The 21,369-nt window shown below is 37.2% G+C and overlaps 4 protein-coding genes across 5 annotated transcripts; 3 read left to right on the top strand and 1 right to left on the bottom strand.

Moving 5' to 3' along the window:
• The first annotated feature begins 271 nt into the window (after positions 1-271).
• LOC140967110 (uncharacterized) lies at positions 272-4,149 on the top strand. The gene is made up of 6 exons (XM_073427502.1): positions 272-1,161; positions 1,303-1,465; positions 1,787-1,963; positions 2,063-2,146; positions 3,041-3,122; positions 3,468-4,149. The coding sequence occupies exons 1-6, from the start codon at positions 788-790 to the stop codon at positions 3,908-3,910; spliced, it is 1,323 nt and encodes a 440-aa protein (XP_073283603.1). The 5' UTR covers positions 272-787; the 3' UTR covers positions 3,911-4,149.
• Positions 4,150-4,725: 576 nt separating this feature from the next.
• Positions 4,726-9,130, top strand: LOC140967109 (granule-bound starch synthase 1, chloroplastic/amyloplastic-like). Of its 2 annotated transcripts, none has more exons than XM_073427500.1 (14): positions 4,726-4,857; positions 5,273-5,623; positions 5,738-5,818; positions 5,898-5,996; positions 6,101-6,190; positions 6,571-6,634; positions 6,722-6,822; positions 6,918-7,027; positions 7,322-7,565; positions 7,741-7,917; positions 8,016-8,207; positions 8,334-8,420; positions 8,511-8,639; positions 8,766-9,130. In XM_073427500.1, exons 1-14 carry the CDS (start codon positions 4,762-4,764, stop codon positions 8,880-8,882), a joined length of 1,938 nt encoding a protein of 645 aa, XP_073283601.1. In that variant the 5' UTR covers positions 4,726-4,761; the 3' UTR covers positions 8,883-9,130. The 2 variants fall into 2 exon arrangements, with proteins under 2 accessions (XP_073283601.1, XP_073283602.1); XM_073427501.1 differs by lacking the exon at positions 4,726-4,857 and adding an exon at positions 4,975-5,004.
• A 1,362-nt stretch (positions 9,131-10,492) lies between these two features.
• LOC140967171 (glucan endo-1,3-beta-glucosidase 11-like) lies at positions 10,493-12,790 on the top strand. Its single transcript, XM_073427585.1, has 3 exons — positions 10,493-10,957; positions 11,106-12,223; positions 12,365-12,790. Exons 1-3 carry the CDS (start codon positions 10,906-10,908, stop codon positions 12,437-12,439), a joined length of 1,245 nt encoding a protein of 414 aa, XP_073283686.1. The 5' UTR covers positions 10,493-10,905; the 3' UTR covers positions 12,440-12,790.
• A 429-nt stretch (positions 12,791-13,219) lies between these two features.
• Positions 13,220-21,146, bottom strand: LOC140967170 (ubiquitin carboxyl-terminal hydrolase 9-like). The gene is made up of 14 exons (XM_073427584.1): positions 20,897-21,146; positions 20,624-20,787; positions 20,224-20,472; positions 19,702-19,846; positions 19,016-19,075; positions 18,830-18,925; positions 17,467-17,850; positions 17,243-17,383; positions 16,589-16,759; positions 15,200-15,457; positions 14,955-15,103; positions 14,230-14,757; positions 13,852-14,128; positions 13,220-13,664 (listed from the first exon to the last, which is right to left on the bottom strand). The coding sequence occupies exons 2-14, from the start codon at positions 20,782-20,784 to the stop codon at positions 13,500-13,502; spliced, it is 2,784 nt and encodes a 927-aa protein (XP_073283685.1). The 5' UTR covers positions 20,785-20,787; positions 20,897-21,146; the 3' UTR covers positions 13,220-13,499.
• Between the last annotated feature and the right edge of the window lie 223 nt (positions 21,147-21,369).

Below are 21,369 nucleotides of genomic sequence, written 5' to 3'. Positions count from 1 at the left end.
GTTCAGTTCGAATTTAATAATTTCAAATGTGAATCAAATAGTTTTTGAATTGACTAGAATAATTCAAATAAAAATAAGTAATAAGTTTGTATTTTGGAGTTGATGAATAAGAAAGAGTGGACGGAGATTGAATTGTTGGCACTAAAATGTGTTTTAAGTCATGCATCAAACGTGAAAAATGAGAACGCGGCGCACATCACTGACCAAATTACTTCAATCCTACGTATATTATACCGAGGAAGCTTGCAAGAAAATCACCATCCGCAACCCTCTCTTAAATCCCCATTAGACTCTGCACCATTTCTGATTCTGTCATCTGGGTTTGGTTTCCACTCAATTTTGGATATCGTCGATAGATTCGAGGTCGCAAAAGGACGGAGAGGCCGCCAAATTTTGTTCCGTGAAGGGAATTGAAACTGGACCCACAGGAATCCTAGCGAACCGTTCCATCTACCGCTTCTCGCACACCCTTATCTTCTCCTCGCCTCTCTCCATCTTTGGATAGATTTTCTTCTTGGAGCGCACGTTTACACATGCCGCAGAAATCCACCAGTTGCAGTCCAGCGTAACTTTGCTGAATCTTTTCTTTTATATATTTTTATCATTGCCATTCTTATCCATTTTTTCTTTCTCCTCCTCCTCCAGCTTTTATTCATTATCCATTTTGGGACTGTTGAGAGTTTATCCTATCTTTTCTTTAAGACCCCTCGAGCCATCGTTGTGCTGGCAGGCTTAATCTGCATCTGGCTGGTTCGAGGGGCTGATGTTGGTTACTTGTTTGTAACACATGGCGTTGGTTTCTTCTTTTCTTGTGAATTTTCAGAGTCCCAAAATTGTGGATCTGTTCTTTGAGCTGATGGAGTTCATATCGCCCATCTGGATAGCTCTGGTCGTTGGAGTTTTTGTGGGTTGGGCATGGAAGCCTAAATGGGCTAATCAGAACATCAAACTTGTTGATTTTACTTCAATTAAGGAAGAGCCAAAGCCAGATGATTCATTATCTACGTCAAGATCGGAAACGGTGTTTCCACAATTCTACGCTTCTATGCCAAGCTTGAGCTCATTGAAACTGCAATTACCCAGTTACATTTCTAGGTTACCTGATTCTGGTCTTGAGAAGGAAAACTCTTCATTGCCTTCTGTTTCTAGTCATAATTTAAGGTTGGCGCCGAAGCTTTTGATTTCCCAACACTTTACAAACTTGTTCAGTTGTTGGTTCACTCGTGTGAAGGCATTGTTCGTATTTAATATAATTATGAATACAATTAATATATCTTGACAAGTTGAAATTTATGTAACCAGTTCGTCGAAGTTGGAGAATGGCAAATCAAGCATTATGAATTGGGATGATTGTAAACATTTTCATAATTTGGTCGAGGAAAAAGATGGGGGCCCTGCTTGGATCCAGATGATGAATAGGTCAACGCTCAGTATGAGCTACCAGGCTTGGAGAAGAGATCCCGAGGTGCAATTCTTTGCAGATTGTGTATCTGTATTCTAGACATTGTAGTTTTGCTAAATTTTATTGTAGAATTGAGTTTTCTCTGCTTTCTTGTGGTTGTAATGATGATCTATGCTATTGCGCTAGATTGTGACTACTTTCTTGTGATTTTATTGACGATTTGTGTGATCATGTGAGTTTCACTCCTCTCTTATGATTTTGTTGATGATTTGTGGAATTATGTTAAACTCTCGTGATTTTGTCGCTGATTTGTGCAGTCATGTGACTTTGCACTGGTGATTTTATTGATGATTTGTGCAATTATGTGATTTTTTTGAAATATAGAATGGACCTCCGCAATATCGTAGCCGAACTATTTATGAAGATGCCACGCCTGAGATGTTGAGGGATTTCTTCTGGGATGATGAGTTTAGGTCGAAATGGGACGATATGTTAATACACTACGAAACTTTGGATGAATGCCCCACCACAGGGACGATGCATGTTCAATGGGTGCGCAAGGTAGGAAGAACTTTTGGTTTTTATGTTATTTTTTATGCTATTTGTTTCTTTCGGTTGCACCATGGGGAGATTGATAAAATTCTTTATGGTTTGGTGCAGTTTCCCTTCTTTTGTAGCGACAGAGAATACATCATAGGTCGTCGAATTTGGCAATCTGGAAATGCTTATTATTGTGTAACAAAGGTAAGAGAAGATATTATTCTGGCATTGCTTAAGCTTGTTCTTCCTATCTCAGATTGACACGCCGATAAACAGTTACACCTTGAGTTGATATTGTAGTAGCTGAGATTCTTAGAGTAATGGCTTGCTGTTCTTTGATAAGTTGAAATCTTTCTTATTCTCAGCATTAGGCTTAAAAGCTGCTATTCTTGGATGAGTTGAATTGTTCAGCAACTTTAGTTTATTGTCGTGGTCTCTACCACAATTTTTATGAGATTCTTGGCGTAGTCTGTATGATGTTCCATTTGAGCTGCAATTTTTTGCTCTTGTGCTTCTTTTGCTCTAGACAACCCAGTCCTGGAATAATAAATCTGTTCACCATCACAGACTTGGTGCAACCAACTTGAGAGATATCCTTTTGTTTTAGAGTCATTAACTACTTAAGTTCATATGTAACTAAAGTGTCAGGGCGTTTTCTGTTGTTTTGTCTTTTTCAAGAGAAGACGTTAATAGAGCAAATAATAATTGTCAGAAGGCTTGAGTATCACGAGTTCACTTTTGGCATTGTGTTTTTTTTCCTGCTCATTCGTTGATTTAACTCAGCAAATTATTGATGAAGTGTCGGTTTGCTTGCATAAATGTAAGAGGGAAATAGATGGAGGAACACATATTTATCCTTGGCTTTCCTTCATATATTCTAATATTTGAAATGATTTCCCGTAGATATGCTATCTAGAGGAATTGGTGCCCCAATCTTATGTTATATTAAAGTCATTACTAATAGAAATGGTATTCGTGCAGCTATGAAATGAATGCAATCTAGATGTATCAACTGTTACATTATAGTTTCTTAAATTCATTTAGCAACTGGTGTACCTTTCTGAGGATATTCATACCCATTTGATTTTGCGTTGACAGGGAGTGCCATCCTCCTCCGTGCCCCGTCTCAGTAAACCAAGGCGTGTAGATTTATATTATTCTAGTTGGTGCATCCGCGCAGGTATTAATTTTCTGTGGCATAACTCCAATACGATTTATTGCACGTTTTAAATTTACTAAAACCCCAGCCTAAACCAACACTTGCTAACCTGAGTGGTAAGAGTTCGTTTTCCCATAAGTTAGGTCTCCAAGTCAAGTCTACTTTCCCAAAATGTGGTCAAACTGAGCTCGACTTTGAATTAGCTTAGCCCCAACGAGACTCCAGGAACTGGTTGGGTGGGTTGTTAGACAAAAAATTAACCAACTAAAAATCCAATTTTTTAGACGGCTTCCACAATGTCGAAATTTCTGAAATAAGAAATTTAACTTACCTAACAGATTTTTCTCCTTGAATTTTGTGGTTCAGCTGAGTCAAAGAGAGATGGTCGAACAACTGCTTGTGAGATTCTCCTGTTCCATCACGAAGACATGGGTATTCCTTGGGAGATTGCAAAACTAGGTGTGCGTCAAGGCATGTGGGGTGCTGTCAAGAAAATCGAGCCTGGGTTGCGTGCGTACCAGAAGCACAGGGCGTCTGGAGCAACTCTTTCTCGCAGCGCTTTAATGGCTCAAGTAAACACTAAAGTTTGTGTCGACTCATTAGAATCCCTAGAGAATGGCTCCGACAGTTCATCAATTGTCGAGCCTCAGTATTCAAAGGGGGACAAGCATTCGAGAGGTGGGATAGCGAAGATGTTAGTCATTGGAGGGGTCATTGCGCTAGCTTGTTCTTTTGATGGAGGGCTCTTGACCAAGGCTGTTATATTTGGAGTTGCAAGAAGATTTGCCAAAGTCGGTAGGAGGTTGTAACCGAAGGGATCCTGATACTCTTTCTTGGGGTCGTTTTCGAAAGGGTCAAATCTTTACATGGTTGTAGTTGATACTAAAGGGCAGATAGATTCCTCGACGTCTACTCAGTATCTTCGCTGAAATTCTCGCTCCCTCTTTATTGTGTACAAGCAAGAAAAGGTTCTACATTATATATTGGCTGTCTTCTTGACGATGATTTTGTCGATTATTTATTTCGAAATAACTTCAATTTTGAGAAATTTGAGTTCTCCAGTACTTGTGGTAGTTAGTAGTCGGATATTCAGTAATTTTCTTTTGTTAGGGAGCATATGATTAAAAAATCTTTGCTATAATATTAAGTTAATTAATAATAAGCATGATTTAAAAATATTTGCTATAAGATTAAGTTAATTAATAATAACTGGAAAATAAATGTATCGTAACTTCAATTTTTTGTAATGTATCGTAACTTCATTATCGAACCAACTCGACTAAAAAAGACTACAAGATATGCCAATGGGTCTGTCTACTTTGAATTCTGATGGTTTCCCACCTTATTGGTATTTTATGTCTAAGAGGGAACCCACTCACGATAATAGCCGTGAACTGACAAATCAGACGCACTACGACGTCGTTTAGCGAGGGAGGAGAAAAAAATCTCTCCAACCTCGTGAAATCAACGCCTCTAAATTTGGAATTGTCGATGCAATGTCGTCACAGGATCCGAGAAGTTGATTTTAAAAAATTTAGTGGACTATGAACTGGTGGACCCCATATAAATGGGGTTAAAGTGAAATATTCTTCTAAATTTTTATTCGCATATACCTGAGCCACTACTGTCGTGACACGTGTCAACGAGGCAGTACTACAAAATGGGAGGCTCCTCCCCGTTCCTCAATCATTCACTTCAGTTTCAGCGCAACCGTGCCATCGCGAGCTCGTCTCCAACTCTCTCTGCTGTTTTACAGGTAGAATGTAACGATTTTCCTTCATTTTTTCGGGGAGAGTGCGCGAATATTAGATCGGATTTTGTGCTTGTTTCTGATGATTCGATTCCTAATCTTATGCTTTACATAATCTTAACTGTTTATTCAAATCTTATGGAGTGTGTGTGTGTGTGTGTGTGTAAGTTTACTAATAACTTACTAATATGCTGATTGTTATTTGTTACGAGGTTTTCTGCATGTTTTGTTTTACGTTCATTGGTAGTTGGTAATGTTACTTGACTAAGTCTTGAGTCTAATACTCTGAAGTTTAGAAAGTGTAATCCGCTAAGTTTGAAAACCTAAAGTTTTGGCTTACTTTGAGAAGTATGGTTTTAATATTTTAAGTTTTGATGGCATTTGCAATTATAATTATCCTTATACTTGTTTTGATGTTCAGAGTGAGGTGTTGGGGATGGCAGCTGTGACGGCTTCACACTTTGTGTCACATATAAATGGCGGAGCCACTTCTGTTGATACCAAAACAAACCTGGCGCAGATAGGCCTGAGGAACCAAACTGTGACTCACAGTGGGTTGAGATCGGTAAACAAGATTGATATCAGTGGGAAAGTCACAACTTCGAAACTATCCAGATGCACTGTAAACAAAACTGAGAAGGACAAGCCATCAGGAGGAACAATTATCTGTGGAGTGGGTATGTCTGTGGTTTTGCTGTCGACTGAGGTTGCTCCGTGGTGTAAAACTGGCGGGCTTGGTGATGTTTTGGGAGGGTTGCCTCCAGCTTTGGCGGTACGCATCCTTCTTTCTTTGTTTTGCTTTGCTCGTTCAAGTGGAAGTCATGATCATTTTGATCACTATTTGTACTATCCTCTAACGATGTTATGAAATTAATTTATCATCCAGGCACTTGGACATAGAGTGATGACAATTTGTCCACGTTATGATCAGTATAAAGACGCTTGGGACACTAATGTGCTTGTTGAGGTTAATTATTTTTCTGGGTTGCATGTTTATGCATTTTCTATTTGAAGGTTCATTGTGCATGATCACAAACTAATTGCAGATAACAGTTGGAGACAGAGTTGAGACCGTCAGATTTTTCCACTGCTACAAACGTGGAGTTGATCGTGTTTTTGTTGATCATCCTTGGTTCTTGGAGAAGGTAAGAAAATTATGCAAATTGAATCTGTGGCTTGTTAGCTGAACTGTATAGCTTGATCATTGGTTTGATTGGATTGTGATGTTTGTGATTATGTACTTCCAAAGGTTTGGGGAAAAACAAAGTCAAAGCTTTATGGGCCAAATGCTGGAACAGATTACGAAGACAATCAACTTCGATTCAGTTTATTATGCCAAGTGAGTTTATTCTCTGTCAATTTTCGGAGGAAACGGAATTCGGATACATGGTACTTGATTTTTCCATTTTCAGTGTTAATTTATTTCACTGTTGTTTCTTATTCACTCATTGATGGAAAGAGGTGAGGACAGCGTAATTCCATGCTTCTACTAAAAATTTGCTTCTTTTATTCTAAACTATATGTTAATTCGAAAATTTTAATTTTGTGTTATACACATAAGCAGTAATTTATCACAAATGCATTCCACCATTTTGTATTTATGGATATCCATCATTCCATCCAGGCCCACCATGTATTTGCTCTTTTTTTTTTAATGTTTCTTTTCACTCATTTGGATTCATTCACGAGTTTGACATGCTCCCCGTGTGACATTTTCAGGCTGCTATAGAGGCTACTAGAGTCTTGAGTCTGAATAACAGCAAATATTTCTCAGGACCATATGGTATGTCTTGAAATTTGATCTAGATAAAGCACTACAGGATACAAATAAGGTGATTAAAATTTGTAAGATCTTCCTTTTTTTTTATAGGAGAGGATGTTGTTTTCATTGCCAATGACTGGCACACTGCTTTGCTTCCATGCTACCTAAAGAGCATGTATCAATCCAGAGGACTATACACGAACGCCAAGGTGAATTTTTTTTACTTTCTTAGTGTGGATTGAAGCTAACAATTGTAATATTATGGCAGCATTTAAGTTCTGATGCATGTCTAAAATGGTTCCAGGTTGTTTATTGCATCCACAACATTGCCTATCAAGGAAGATTTAAATTCTCAGATTTCTCGCTTCTCAATCTTCCCGATGAATTCAAAAGTTCCTTCGATTTCATGGACGGGTACATATAATACAAAACTATTTTTTCCGTTTCTCATTGATTCGGACTTTTGGTTGTCAACGCCTGTAGACTATGGATATTTGATTCAGGCCTCTGTTTTTCGGACTTTTGAACTAATGTAAAGGGGTATGTTGAAAATATTAAACTGTTCTGATCCCTAGTCCATTTGCTCGAGTGTTTGTATTAAGGCTATTATAAGATTGTGGAAAAATAAGTTGTAGTCTTCACAATTGAAGGTAATTCTATCAGGTGATCGAATTTTTTAGTTTGTATGATTGTCCATAACTGTTGCAGGTATGATAAACCTGTGAAGGGAAGGAAAACAAACTGGATGAAGGCTGGAATTTTAGAAGCAAACAGACTTGTGACTGTCAGCCCATACTATGGCCAAGAACTTATTTCTGGGCCTGCAAAAGGTGTAGAATGTGATAAGTATATACGCGCTGTTGACATATGTGGCATCACAAATGGCATGGATATTCAAGAGTGGAATCCCGCCACCGATAAATACATTAGTTATCACTACAACATCACTTCTGTAAGATCCTATACTTTTTTTTTTCTTTTGTCCTTGTGCTGACAATAATGACACCACAGCGAGGTTACTATAGATAGATATTTTAAATCTTGTTTGATATAATATCTATTCATTTGCTTATCATCTCTGTTCCTACTTCCTAGAAATTGATTTTTTGTTGTAATCTTACTTTCAGGTTATGGATGCCAAGCCATTTATAAAGGAAGCTCTTCAAGCTGAAGTTGGGTTGCCCATAGACAGGAATATCCCTGTACTTGGATTTATTGGCAGACTCGAGGAGCAAAAAGGCTCAGATATTCTTGTCGCTGCCATTTCTAGGTTCATAGGAATGGATGTTCAAATAATAATCCTTGTAAGGAATAAATTAATCTGCGTACTTGCTCAATGTTTGTGCAAATATTGATCAAGTGTGAGATTAGGTTTAATGATTTTATCCATCCTTTCTTTCAGGGAACTGGCAAGAAGAAGTTTGAGCAACAGATTCAACAACTCGAAGAGTTGTACCCTGAAAAAGCTAGGGGAGTGGCCAAATTCAATGTTCCCTTGGCTCACATGATAACTGCTGGTGCAGATTTTATGTTGATTCCAAGTAGATTTGAGCCTTGTGGTCTCATTCAGTTACATGCCATGCGATATGGAACTGTAAGACTTTAGCTTCAAAGATTAAATTTAAGAAACTGTATATTTTTTTGGCTGTAAATTGTTTAAAACAAGTTCAGTTCGCTCAACTTTCATAACATGATCTCAAGATATAACTGCTTTTATCAGATACCAATCTGTTCATCGACTGGTGGTCTAGTTGACACGGTGAAAGAAGGATATACAGGTTTCCAAATGGGAGATTTCAACATTGAGGTATTCTAGACTTGTGAATTTAGGGCTCATTTAGCCACTCTCTCTTTCAAGATTCAAATTATATCACCTTTTGTGTGTATGCATGTGCAGTGTGAAACTGTAGACCCAGCCGATGTGCTGAAGATAGCAACAGCTGTTGAGAGAGCTCTCATGGTCTACGGAACCCTAGCATTCACGGAAATGATAAAAAACTGCATGTCACAAGATTTCTCCTGGAAGGTACCCATCAAACCCCTAAGATTGTGTTTGATTTCTTGCTTTATTTTTCAGTTCGTTTTGTCAGCAATGATTCAGAATATGTTAAAATATTTGTGTTTGTACAACTCGTGGCACGTGATGACTCAGGGACCTGCTAAGAAGTGGGAGTCGTTGCTACTAAGTTTGGGCGTTTCCGGTGGTGAGTCCGAAAACGACGGGGAGGAAATTGCTCCACTCGCGAAGGAAAATGTTCCGACACCTTGAGAGCTCTAGATTTTTTGTTATCTCCACCAACTAAATTTAACAGACTTGTGAAGTGTAGTACCCTGAATATTCAGAGAAACAACGGTGTGGCAACCGGTTGTGTTCTGATATGGGCTTGGTGGGTCTGTAGGAGATATGCATAGAAGAAGTTTTGTTCCTGAGCGACAATGCTCTCTTTTATGTTTTGGCTCAATTAATGTACAGTAAATTATCAATTAAAATTTATGATAAGCATATCTTCATGGTTGGATTGTTTGCGTGACTTACTGGGATGAGAAAATGGAATAATAAATGAAATACAAAGGAAATTGAAGCATTCCAAAGGCAATATATATCTACAACTGAATTATTCATTTTAATTGTGTTTACAACATTGTTTATATATAAGAAAGACAATAATTCGTGTGAATCTCACGATCTAAGATTTTCTTTTTAAAATACGCATTGCGTCCTGGATTCAATGAATAACAAAATTCTTTAACTCCGATCATTAAACTTTGAAAACAAGTAATGTATAATCACTCTTGTATCATGCGGTGATGCGAATTTGGTTATGTAAAAAAGACAAACGCAAACTAAACCCAGTTGTTGTCTCGATTCAATGAACAAGGAGATTCTTTAATCTCTTTATGTGTGTGTGCGCGTATATTTATATATGAACCTCTAAATTGTGAAATTATTATTATTATTATTAGTTTTAAATTTCTGAATAAATGACGACCACAATCCTGTGGGAAGTAGTTGTTGGGAGAGGATATTTGAATGTCAATGGCACAAAACTGAAAACTCCAAAGGAGTTCGAAAGAATAAATAAATTAAAAAATCATAGGACCACTTAATGACCTTTTGTCAAAAAGTATTGTAGTCCTTTTAATTATATGGATCTTTTACAATATTTAATTAATTTAATTTATCGAATAATAACTATAGACAGAAAGTTCATATTGCCATTTTAAATTTTATAATAATCAACAAATTAAAAGCGTTACTTATTTCATAAACCAATTATTTATATTACTATATGATCTTCATCATGTTATAATTTGGTCTCACATGAAATTTCATTATGGTCTCTCATCAATTTGTATAATTAAAATATTAACCTTTTTTAAAAAATAGATTAAACTCTAAAGAAAATTTTCAAAAAAAATAATGTATAAACGTTTAGTCCCTTTCCAATGAACTTTTAAGAATAATAGGTGTAAAAATATTCAAGAAACGACAAGTTATTCAATTCAAGAGTAAATTTTGTTGTTTTAGAAGAAAATTTTGAGCCAAAATTAGCAAATTCAGGCAATTTTATAATTTAAAAAACATTGATAAAGTTAATTACAAAAGTGCTCCCGAAAAAGAAATGACATATCAAAAAAATATCCAGATAAATAATTTCTACTTCTAACATGTTCACCAATATATATTCAACTACATCTTTGTTCAAAGACCATTAAAAAATTTCCTAATTTTTCTAAAAATGCTACAAGTGGAACTTGGGTCTTTCTTAGGGTTCATAAACTTGGATATTTTGTGTAGAAAGAGTATATACATATATCTCTTGGATATGTAAATGAATTCATTTTCTCTTGAAAACGAATGGAATAATGATTATATCGATTGGTTCCAAATGATGAATCTCTTTACTCTTTAATAACCATAAAATAACCAAGATCCAAAGCCCTTATTATGGCAAACATAAAAGTTACCCTTATTTTGACATTTTGAGTATATTCTCAACCTTTTTGACAGGCAAAAACACTTCTCTTTTTCAAAAGGGTGTATGTATGTACTTGTTGGCAGTGTATACTAATACTATACAAATTTGAACTTATTATTTAACATGTACAAGCAAATGTTTTTTTTTAAAAAAAAAAAAGAAAAAGAAAAGGAAAAGACAAGGGGCTAATTCAATTAATGATAGTCAACCAAGTGAGCACAAAATACAAAGAAGAACGAACGATTGGTAATAAATAAATACCAACCACTTAATTCTTGAATCCCCTCTCCATTTTACTCTGCTCACTCACCTATGGACTTCCGACACTCTTCTACTCCATTAGCATTAATGCTTTTGATTTCAGGTACTCTTGCTGTTACTTCTACAATATGCATTGCATTCGTTCTTTTAATCTAGCATTTTTCTTGTCTTGGAGAAAGAATGAATTTGGAGCTGTGGATGTATATTTATTTTCATCATCTTCATTCATATCGATAAATGGCTCGTTGCAGTGTCATTGTTCTTCAAGGCGGCGTGGTCTCTGGGCATCAACTACGGTCAGATAGCGAACAATCTCCCCAACCCGAAAGCGGTGGTCCCACTCCTCAAATCCATGGGCGTCACCAGGCTCAAGCTCTACGATGCCGATCCACGCGTCCTCAAGGCCTTCGCCAACACCGGAGTTGAGTTCATTGTTGGTCTGGGTAATGAGTACTTGGTGCAAATGAAGGACCCGAAGCAAGCCCAAGCTTGGGTTAACAACAACGTTAAATGCTACTTACCAGCCACCAAAATCACCTGCATTGCCGTCGGGAACGAAGTTCTCACAGCCAATGACACCACTCTATCTGCCTACCTTTTCCCCGCCATGGAAAACATCCACAATGCCCTCGTCTCCTTCAGCCTCGACAAGCAAGTCATGGTAACCACCGCCCACAATTTGGGTATTTTGGAAGTTTCGTATCCACCCTCGGCCGGTGCGTTTAGCCGAGATCTGACTCAGAAATTGTCCTGCATCCTGGACTTCAACTGCAAAGTGGGCTCCCCGTTTCTAATCAACGCGTATCCATATTTCGCGTACAAGGCCGACCCCAAGCAAGTGCCGTTGGACTTCGTGCTGTTCGAGTCGGGCTCCGGAATTGTTGACCCTCGTTCGAGCCTGCACTATGACAACATGTTGTATGCTCAGATCGACGCTGTCCATTCGGCATTGCAGAAGATTGGGTACAAAAACGTTCACTTGCAGATCTCCGAAACTGGGTGGCCTTCGAAAGGCGACGCCGATGAGCCCGGAGCATCGCCGGAGAACGCCAGGAAGTATAACAGGAACTTGCTGAAGCTGATGTCGGAGAAGAAAGGGACGCCGTCGAACCCAAATTCGGACTTGAACATCTACGTGTTTGCTTTGTTCAACGAGAACATGAAGCCCGGCCCGACCTCGGAGAGGAACTTTGGGCTATTCAAGCCCGATGGGACACCGGTATATGACCTTGGTTTCAATGTGACGGGATTGTTGAGTAGTAATACGACGGGCTCGGGTGTCGGAAGCTCCGGCGGCACGACGTCGCCTGGTTATTTGCCGTCGGGAAATCCTCCCAACGGTTACCTCTCAATTACTGCAGATGATGCGGTTAGTATTGTTTTTTCCCCTCAATAATTCACATATGTTGGGTGTCAGTCCTATCAACATGTAAATGATAACAACACAGTTTGTGTCTCTCTTATTATATACACACACGTGCACTGATTGATTGTACTGTGTGAGTTGCAGGAAAGGCCTCCATTTCATGGTGCATTAGCTATCTTGTGCCTCATGGTCTTGACCATGCTGCAATATCAACTCTGATTATATTTAAAGGAGGACAAGCGAGGCAACTCACAAGGGGTTTTCACCCTTCATGGAGAAAATAACGTCGAGTCTTTAAACTTGGAGACCACCTTAAAAAAGGAGCCCAACCATGGTCAAACCAGCTGCCTTGAAGTTTCTATTGATGATAAAGATGGCGCCTTCTCTCTTGGACTGGCGACTATATATGCTCCATTTTATTTTACTTATTCGTTGTGTTTTTGGTGGGATTTCAATTATTATAGAGAAAGCATCTTATCTTGTTCACTCAAGTCACATGCTATTGTATTCTACTTGGGAAGTTGTCTATATTAGAATGGATGAGTGGGCCAGACCCACCCATTAACATTATATGCTTTTATGTACTTTCGTTGGTTTTAAGGAATCGATGCAGATTTATTTTTTTTTTAAAAAAAATTTATCAAAATCATAATGACGATGCTATTGAACCAAGTAATCGACTATGATGATGCATGAAAGTATCATTCTTTGTGTACGTCTCAAAATTTCTTCTCCTTTTCTTCAGAATATACATTTATATTTTTATTTTTTACTCGAAACCGTCGTTTGAAAAATAATACCAACCCGACCCAACCATTTACAATATTATTTTTCGACACCCCCTTCTCTCCAAACAAAACCAACTCGTAGGTAGTCCCGATTTCAGAGATGAATGTAAAACATTTTGATCGCCGTTAGAAAAAGATAACAATGAGCCCATTAACTGAAAATGCAGCTCTCTGCCCTGCATAAAATAATACTAGCAAAGTAGGACAACCCTAAAACTTTGAAATGCCATAGGTTCCAATTAAATTGCCAAAAGATACGCCTCTGGTCATCCAATTATGTACTTTAGATTATCAATGACATAACAATATGATCTCTTTCCTAGCTTACATGACTTTCACCGATGCTGCTCCTATACTATGTGGCCATCTTTCAGGGAACTTTTCATGGTTGCTTCAACAGCTCTGACCCTCAACAACAAAAACGCCATGCTCCATTGTCAAAATCCCAATGAGCACAGCTATAACCAACACCAAACTAATTCAGGCAAAAATTAAAATGCCCTTTGACCTTCTGATGGCTCTCCCACTGCACCATTTGATTTAGGTATAACCCTTTGGTAGAACAACACATAAGCTGCAGATGTCTTGATTTCAGACTCGCTCACAGCCGAAACATGAGCATCATCAAAATGATACCAACTTTTGTCGTCAATTAACTACAAGAACATGATAAAAATATGTGATATGCAACAAAACAAGAGGCCTGAAATTGGAATAAAACAAGGCTGGCAACTTAAAGACCCAAGTCATACTTACTCTCAACCAAAGTGTCTTATAAACAAATAATGATAATACTAAGGCATTGAATTTAGGATCTAGGGGTATTCCAGATTCTGTGAGTACCTTGCAATAAGCAGAGTAGTGTCCACCACCAAGGCCCCCATAGTGGTTGCTGATAGCATACAGCTCATATACATGTGAACCTTCAGACGCATGATTACTCTTAATGTATCTGCTCAAATCAAGATTTTGAATGGGGAAATTGACAAATGTGTCAAGTTTATTTTTCTGCCATCGGCTGTACGAGAACCGTTTCAAGTGAAAAACAAGCACATCAGGCAACCTCCACAAATCCAACTTTTTACTTGCTTGTCTATGTTCCTTGCATCGAGGACAGTACCTATATATCACATCATTTATAAATGATACAAGGTAAGAAGATCAGTAGTTCAGACAGTGCAGGCAAGTTCGTGGTAACCATACAGTTAGAGTCTATCATACCACATATCATCGGGGCCCAGAGGTTCCTCTTTCAAAAATGCATCCAAGCATGAAAAGAGAGAGATGGCTTCTTGCTTGGTTTTCTTTGCAAGAACCCCAGACTTATGAACCACAGGAAGGTCCTTCAAATAGCTAGCAGCATACAAGTCCTGCTCTTTTTCGGTCCAGTCCAATATGACTTTTATCAAATGAGCAGGTCTTAGGGGTGAATCCTTCATTATTGGCCTGCACCCATAACCCTTATCATCTGTGATGCAAAGACAGAATGACAGCTCCCTGCTGGACATACCCTCCGGCTCTATGCCATCTGTTGAATTGATAGTATGTTCCAATCGGTCACAACTTTTCATTTGCTCTTCCATTGTTGTCAAAGCAGAACCATTTTCTTCGCCACTCTCAGTCGCTGTAGTGAAAAATGCTGTCCTTCTTAGAGGGGCAAGCATTTTCTCAACAGCAAGATCAATATCAGACCCATATTGTGGGTCTTCCAAGACAGTAACTAACGGAGTAAGGAACGGCTTCCTCTCACTGAAGAGAAAAGTGTGTTAAATCAACAAATGCAGAAACTAGAAAATCATTTGACAACCAAATGCATACAAGAGAATCCATAATTCGAGAAGAGTAGCTTATAATCTTAACTCTGAATGAATTGAACAATTTTCCTGCTAATGACAACATAATCATACAAATTAACAACAGCTTCACAACCAAGATGAGTAACTTACGATCCCTGGTATCGATGACATATCTCTAGTCTGGTTAAATCTGCCTCTGTTTTGAGGAGTCTGTAGGCAACTATATGTTCTTCGTCTTTTATATCAGCCAATGGTTCGGATGGATTTTCCAAATAACGATAAATGCGATGTTCATAGACCTATACATCAAAAGTTGGTTTCAAATAAACAGAGGGAGTGAAAGATCTATGCTCATCATCCGCTCGTTAGAAGGAAAGGAATGCAGAAAAAACTACCTCAGCAAGGAGCAAGTATTCATCACTGCGTAGGCAGCATGCCACAGCCAAAGCCTGGATAAGATCTTTGCAGCATCCTTGCTTTAAAACAGTAACTGTGAATGGCATAGGAAGGCCACTTCCGTCACCATAAAATACTGTTATTGTCATTGACCGAGTAACTGTTGAAGGAAGAGGCAAGGACAAGTACATAAAGGGATCAAATGTTATGGATATCTTGTCACAAGCTGGGCAAACCAATGTCGATTTGTATTGACCCTGAAAATTTCCCAGACAATGAGACAGATGTTATAGAAGAAATATTCCGCAAATATAAAATTCTAAAGAAATTTCTTTCAGAAAGCAAAACAAAAACAGAATTATCATATGACAGAATTTCCAAACTGTGATCATACTATTTTTGGGGAAAAATTGATTGAGGTGAACCATGCCGATCTTGGTACTGTACACTCAAAAATTTATATGAATACAGGAATTGTAAACTAGTCTAATACATCCCAAGAGTACAATTTGACCTTGATCAAGCTTTGAGATTAGAGAATGTAGATCCATGACAACAGTATAAAGAGAGAATTTAGCTTAGGACAGCAACGCAATTTAAACTAACTTATCTACTAAACAAGCAATCTATATAATATCTCTTGCAGATTGAGAAAACGAAAATTTTGCTAATGTCATTCTAGCTATGCAAGAGTGTAAATTAAATAAACACAATATGGAAGTAAAGACCAGCAGAAGAACAAAGTGTTTAAATTTTAGCTTCATAGAACCAAAATATACTGAAATAACAAGGTGATGCAAATATTCAGAGACTCAAGATGACAAAGTAGAAAGAATCAGTAGATCTTCTTTTGTTTCATAGGAAAAAGTCCTTTAAAGATTATTTTCACGCTAGCACAGTACCCAAATATAATTGTGCATTGAATTTTTTTTTATCTATTTTTACCAAGCAGTGTAAAGAGAATCAGAGGTCACTTTCATTTCGCAGCAACAAATGGCAGGATTCTTAATTTAAAATCCCCACAATTATATGACTTCAGTTTGAGTCCTAAGTAACCTAAAATAATTTAAAAATTTATTATTAGTACTCTCCTTAGTCTAGTCAATCTTCATTACAAGAAAACTTCCAGAAATTACTTAGAAAACCGACCCCGAGACTGGTTCTATCAAGTTCATCCTGCATCTGTTCGTTACAAGAATGATGACACGTGCTAAGGAAAAAACAAGCACCACAGAGAACTGCATGAAAGAGCAAAATTTCTGATAGAAATACACAGATGGACATTGATCTCAGTGTCACCATCCAATTTCTTTGGTTTTAAAAATCTAGAAAAGCGAATCTAAAAATTATTAATGCTTTAACTGCACCTACGGGACAAGATTATTCACCTGGCAAATATCTACTATAACTGAATCATTTCTGGCCTTGTGATACCTCCAAAATTCATCAGCAACTTCCTTATCTGGCCGACCGTCAAAATCCTTCGTTTCAATATAAGGTTTCTGTTTAACACGATTCAAATCTTCATGCAGCCCATCAAGCAAAAATGCAAGTAGTTCCTGATTAAAAAATAAATAAATTGCCATGAAAAACAGAGTGAATTGTCACACTGACGAGAAAGGCTTGCTCATTTCCTCAGACAAATTTTTATACGACGACTCCACCTCAACTGTGCTAAAAATCATTTGATAGAACTAAAAACGATGGTAAAAACCACATAAATCCTATTATTGCTAATTGCCTCAAGTATGATAGAAAATTAATGATTTCAAAAAACTAAGAATCACATCAGATCAGTCAGTAGAAACTATAAAACATAGAAATATATCAAGAATCAATCAACTAAGTGAATATATCAAAAGAACAGATATGATCATAATCATGTAACTTGCTACAAAATTTTCTGGCATACATCAAAAAGTGTACCATACTCACATCAATAATCCTCTGAAGTATGAAAAAAAGGAAAAAAGAAGTAATACAAATACAGACATCACTACAATTTCTTGCCCAAAATTCCACGAAGTTGCAACCCTCCTTACCTGTGAATCATGCTGGTTATACCCACTAAACTGAGGAGCAAAACGAGCAAGTTTCCCCTTAAATGCACGAGGTGCAACAGGGGTTCGCCCAGAGGACCAGAGTTTCCTTAACAACTCACCAAATGAAAGTGCAAGCTCTCCCTGCAGAGAAAAAACAAGAGGTTAGGACACCTGCAAAAAATATACAGTAAACAAAACCTTGCACAACATAGGACAGCAGTTACATGCATCCCTAAAGGGTTTTGCTTGTTGATTTCATCACTGTAATCTTGCAAGAAGTACTCAACGAGGTGCTGTGTATGAGCTAAACACTGAATTGAACTATTCATGAAGCAAGTGTTCCCCAAATTTTGCAATCCTGCCAAACCTCCTGTATCTCCTCTGCGTGCTGGCTTCAAATTTTCATGTCCATCCTCCATATCTCCATATAAGGATGTAAAATTACTTCTTTGATATATGTCGGAGCTATAGCTACTTGAATACCCATTGGTCATAGTTGGGCCACCGGCAATTGAAATAGGCGATCTTCTAGGTTCAACGGGAACCAGTGCCAAGCCATTCCCAGTAGAATCCATGCCAAATTCATCAATTGGCACCTCAAGAAGAATCTACAAGAGGTTAGAGATTGCATCAGAGACCAGAGAGAAAAGCTTATATATATTAACCTAGTCGATGCCACACACAGTTACAGTAACTTATACCATGAATATTGTTGGGATTTGAAGAATTTATAAAACTGATATTCCCAACTTTTCAAAACATGTGGGTTTTGTAGGTTTGTGGCTTTTTCACAACTTCACAACTACTGCTTGAATGAAAATCATACATATAGGGGTCTTTTGGAACAATAAAATCGGTATCACATCTACTCAAATTATATTTTTCTTTACCATCAATTAGATATGTAAGAAAACTAAGAGAAAACAAATAAAAGAACAAATGAAAGACAACACACATTGATATTAAAAAGAAACTTGTCTAGATCTGAAACAAAAAAATTTCACTACTTTTTTCAATCGAATAAACAAATGAAGACATAATTTTGATGTAATACCGTCCATTCCAAAATCCCATGCCTGGCATTTGCAGTATTTCTAAACGACTTTACTAGGATTAAAGCAACAATCAAAGTACTCAGCTACTTCTTGGAGTATTTTATTCTTGGTCGTTTCATCCCATGTTAGACGAACTGACAGAACATATAAAACATATAAGTCGACTCCAATGAAATTTACTAGCAATACAAAAGCATTTTTACCCTACAAACCTACACCTCCACTGTGTTTTAGTACATCCAAGTATTTCTTAAAACACATTATTTCAGAAGAAAGTTTCAATGTGAAAACTTGGTCTTAGATTGGTTTGTTTTCTGACTTAGACCAATAAGATTTCCTTCAGCTCACCGCAATTGAACCTCATCAGCTATCAGAAATAAAATAGAAGTCTAATAACATTTTGAAGACCATATATTAAAACGACGGTATAGTTCACATATGGAGTTACATGCATTACATAACCTAATAAACTTACAGTAAGGAACAGAAAGTATAATTATTCTCCAATATTAACATTGTATCATGGGCTTACGTCTTGATCCATCTGCAAATTAGACTCCTCCAGGGTTTGATTTGAGGAAATTAATATGGTTTGCTTCTGCTTATTGAAGCAGTCCCAGATATATACCTGCATGACTTTTAAGAAAAAATAAGAACAAAGATCTTTATACCATCACAACAACGTAGATACCAGACTTCTGTTACTGCTTCAACAAACCTTTTCTGTGTCTAAACCTTTAAGTCGACAAACTTTCTCGTAGAGTTCACGTACAGAAGCCTGATATAAAATATATAAGATGTGGCTCAAATATCATGACAAAAAGGATTTATTTCAGATACACAAAAAGTGAGACGTAATCTAAACTAAATTGGCCAAAAGAGGCTATAATTGGAGTAAAATAATTAAAACTTTGCTCAAGGGTTTCTTCCTGGGACAACATTAATGATAATTCTCATTATGTCAAACCTCCGTAAACTAATTGTCAAGAAACAAGAAAAGAATCCCATCAAGTTCTTGGTTATCCACATGGGGAAGGACAATAATTATGTAGGCTTCACCTCGTCTAAAGTCAAGTAAACCTCAAAAGATCGTGCAAATTCATATTCTACTGGGGAAAAAAGTTCTGTAGACTTATTATAGGCTATACATAAGGATGACAAATTCTAGAACAACTTGCATGAAAAAATGGTAATTAGCCCCATCATAGGCCAAGATTCCAGAAATTGGTATAACAATAGCCTGTTTTTACAAAGTTAATGAAGAAAAAAAAAGATTGTGCTGTTTTGTTTGATCTAAACTGCTAAGATAGCTAAGATATATCTAATGAAATACTATTTCTTTGTGTGCATCAACCACACCCATGTAAATACAAAGAAAGCCCTAAAGTACACTTGAGATAGTACCTTTTTACTTAGCTTTAAAACTACTTCACTCTGATCTCTGGAGTCAGTTAACTTGAGGCACAGCGGGAATACCTCCACACTGAAGTGCTTCTGCTGATCCCCAACAGAAATCATCTGTCGCGGCAATGATGGTCCCCCTTTGTACCTAAGAGTGCAAGAAATAACAGAGATTCATCGAACAGAACAAGTGGAGATCAGTAAAGAAACACACTGCCCTCTCCCACAACACAAAGGATGGCCAGTATGCAAAAGTTGAAACATGAAAAATATGAAAATAGAATCAATCAAATCAAGTTACTAAAATCCTTCAAATGACCGCATGCCGTAGGCTATCATCTGCAAGTGCTTCTTCAGGTTCTTATTAGTTTTTCTTGATGAGAATGAAGATTACAATAAACATCAAAATTAATATGTCTTAAGATGGTCTCTACATAATTGAATCTTTCTCGAGAATACAACAGGGCATTATGTTTGAAATATATGAAATTAAAAGGAATTTGCATTTACAGTCCAAACGATTACCACTCCAAAAGCTTATCCCAGACTTCTTGAGGAACTAAGTTATAATCACGCCCTTCTTCAAGGCATTTTCGAAGCTCTGGATCATCATCTCTAGCGTCCCTTCCATTTACAACAATGTCACTATTATCAATTGGTCCAGGTCTATCTTCTGTATTTGATGATGCTACATATACAGATTCGATAGAACAATTGTCAAATGGATAAGTGTCGACCATGAGCCCGGTATACTTCTGCCAGGCCGTGAACCACCTGTATAAAAGGCGTAAAAATATCATTCACGAGGCAAAACAAACACATGATTAAATGGTCTGTCTCTTGTTTCTTTTTAATGACACGAATCATTTGAAGTAGACTACAACAACTTAGTGGCCTATAATAAGTAACAAACAAAAGAATTTACCGTCTCGATACGACATAATACAAATTTCCCTCGCGCAAATTAGCCTCGGCTTTGGCGGTCAATTCCTGCACAACCCTCCTCTCTTCCTCGGGCTTGCATGGCAACTCTATAGATCCATTCTCCATCATGTAATGACACCCCGATGAATCTGGAATCGTCATTATCTAAACCATAAACAAGAAAATACACAAATCTCAAGACCCGAATCACATCGATTCCACGAATACAAATTATCGGCATTGAAATCCTGGAGAATGAAGTAATCGAACTCACCTCGTATCAGACGGAGATGGGGAGACCAGTAGAGACGACAAAAAAATAAAAATAAAAATTCAAACAAAAATCCGTATATACGTATCTGCGACGAGAGAATTGAGGAACCCTAGATTACAGGCAACAACAAATTGAAGGTGAAGAAAAGGGAATGAATCTAGAGAGTTCTATGTGTACGTAATTCAATTCAATTTCCCCGATGTTTCATGTACGACCAGCTTTCCTCTTGTTTCGTCGTAGTTGGCATTTTGAAGGCCACACCCACCTACCGATTTACAACTATATTTTTATTTATAATAAAATAATATATTATAATCATATAAATTTAGTGAAGAGTAATAATGCAATTAATTTGAGTTAGATAAATTAGAAATAAGTTGTAAAGATACTTTTGAAAAAATTGTTGGTACAATGTTTTATTGGGTTTATATATATAATTAATGTTAAATTAAATAAATATAGAATACATACGA

This window comes from Primulina huaijiensis, unplaced genomic scaffold (genome assembly GCF_012295235.1).
Source record: "Primulina huaijiensis isolate GDHJ02 unplaced genomic scaffold, ASM1229523v2 scaffold23605, whole genome shotgun sequence".
NCBI lineage: Eukaryota > Viridiplantae > Streptophyta > Magnoliopsida > Lamiales > Gesneriaceae > Primulina > Primulina huaijiensis.
The sequence above is the reverse complement of the archived record's forward strand: the minus strand, read 5'-3'. Positions and strand labels throughout refer to the sequence as shown.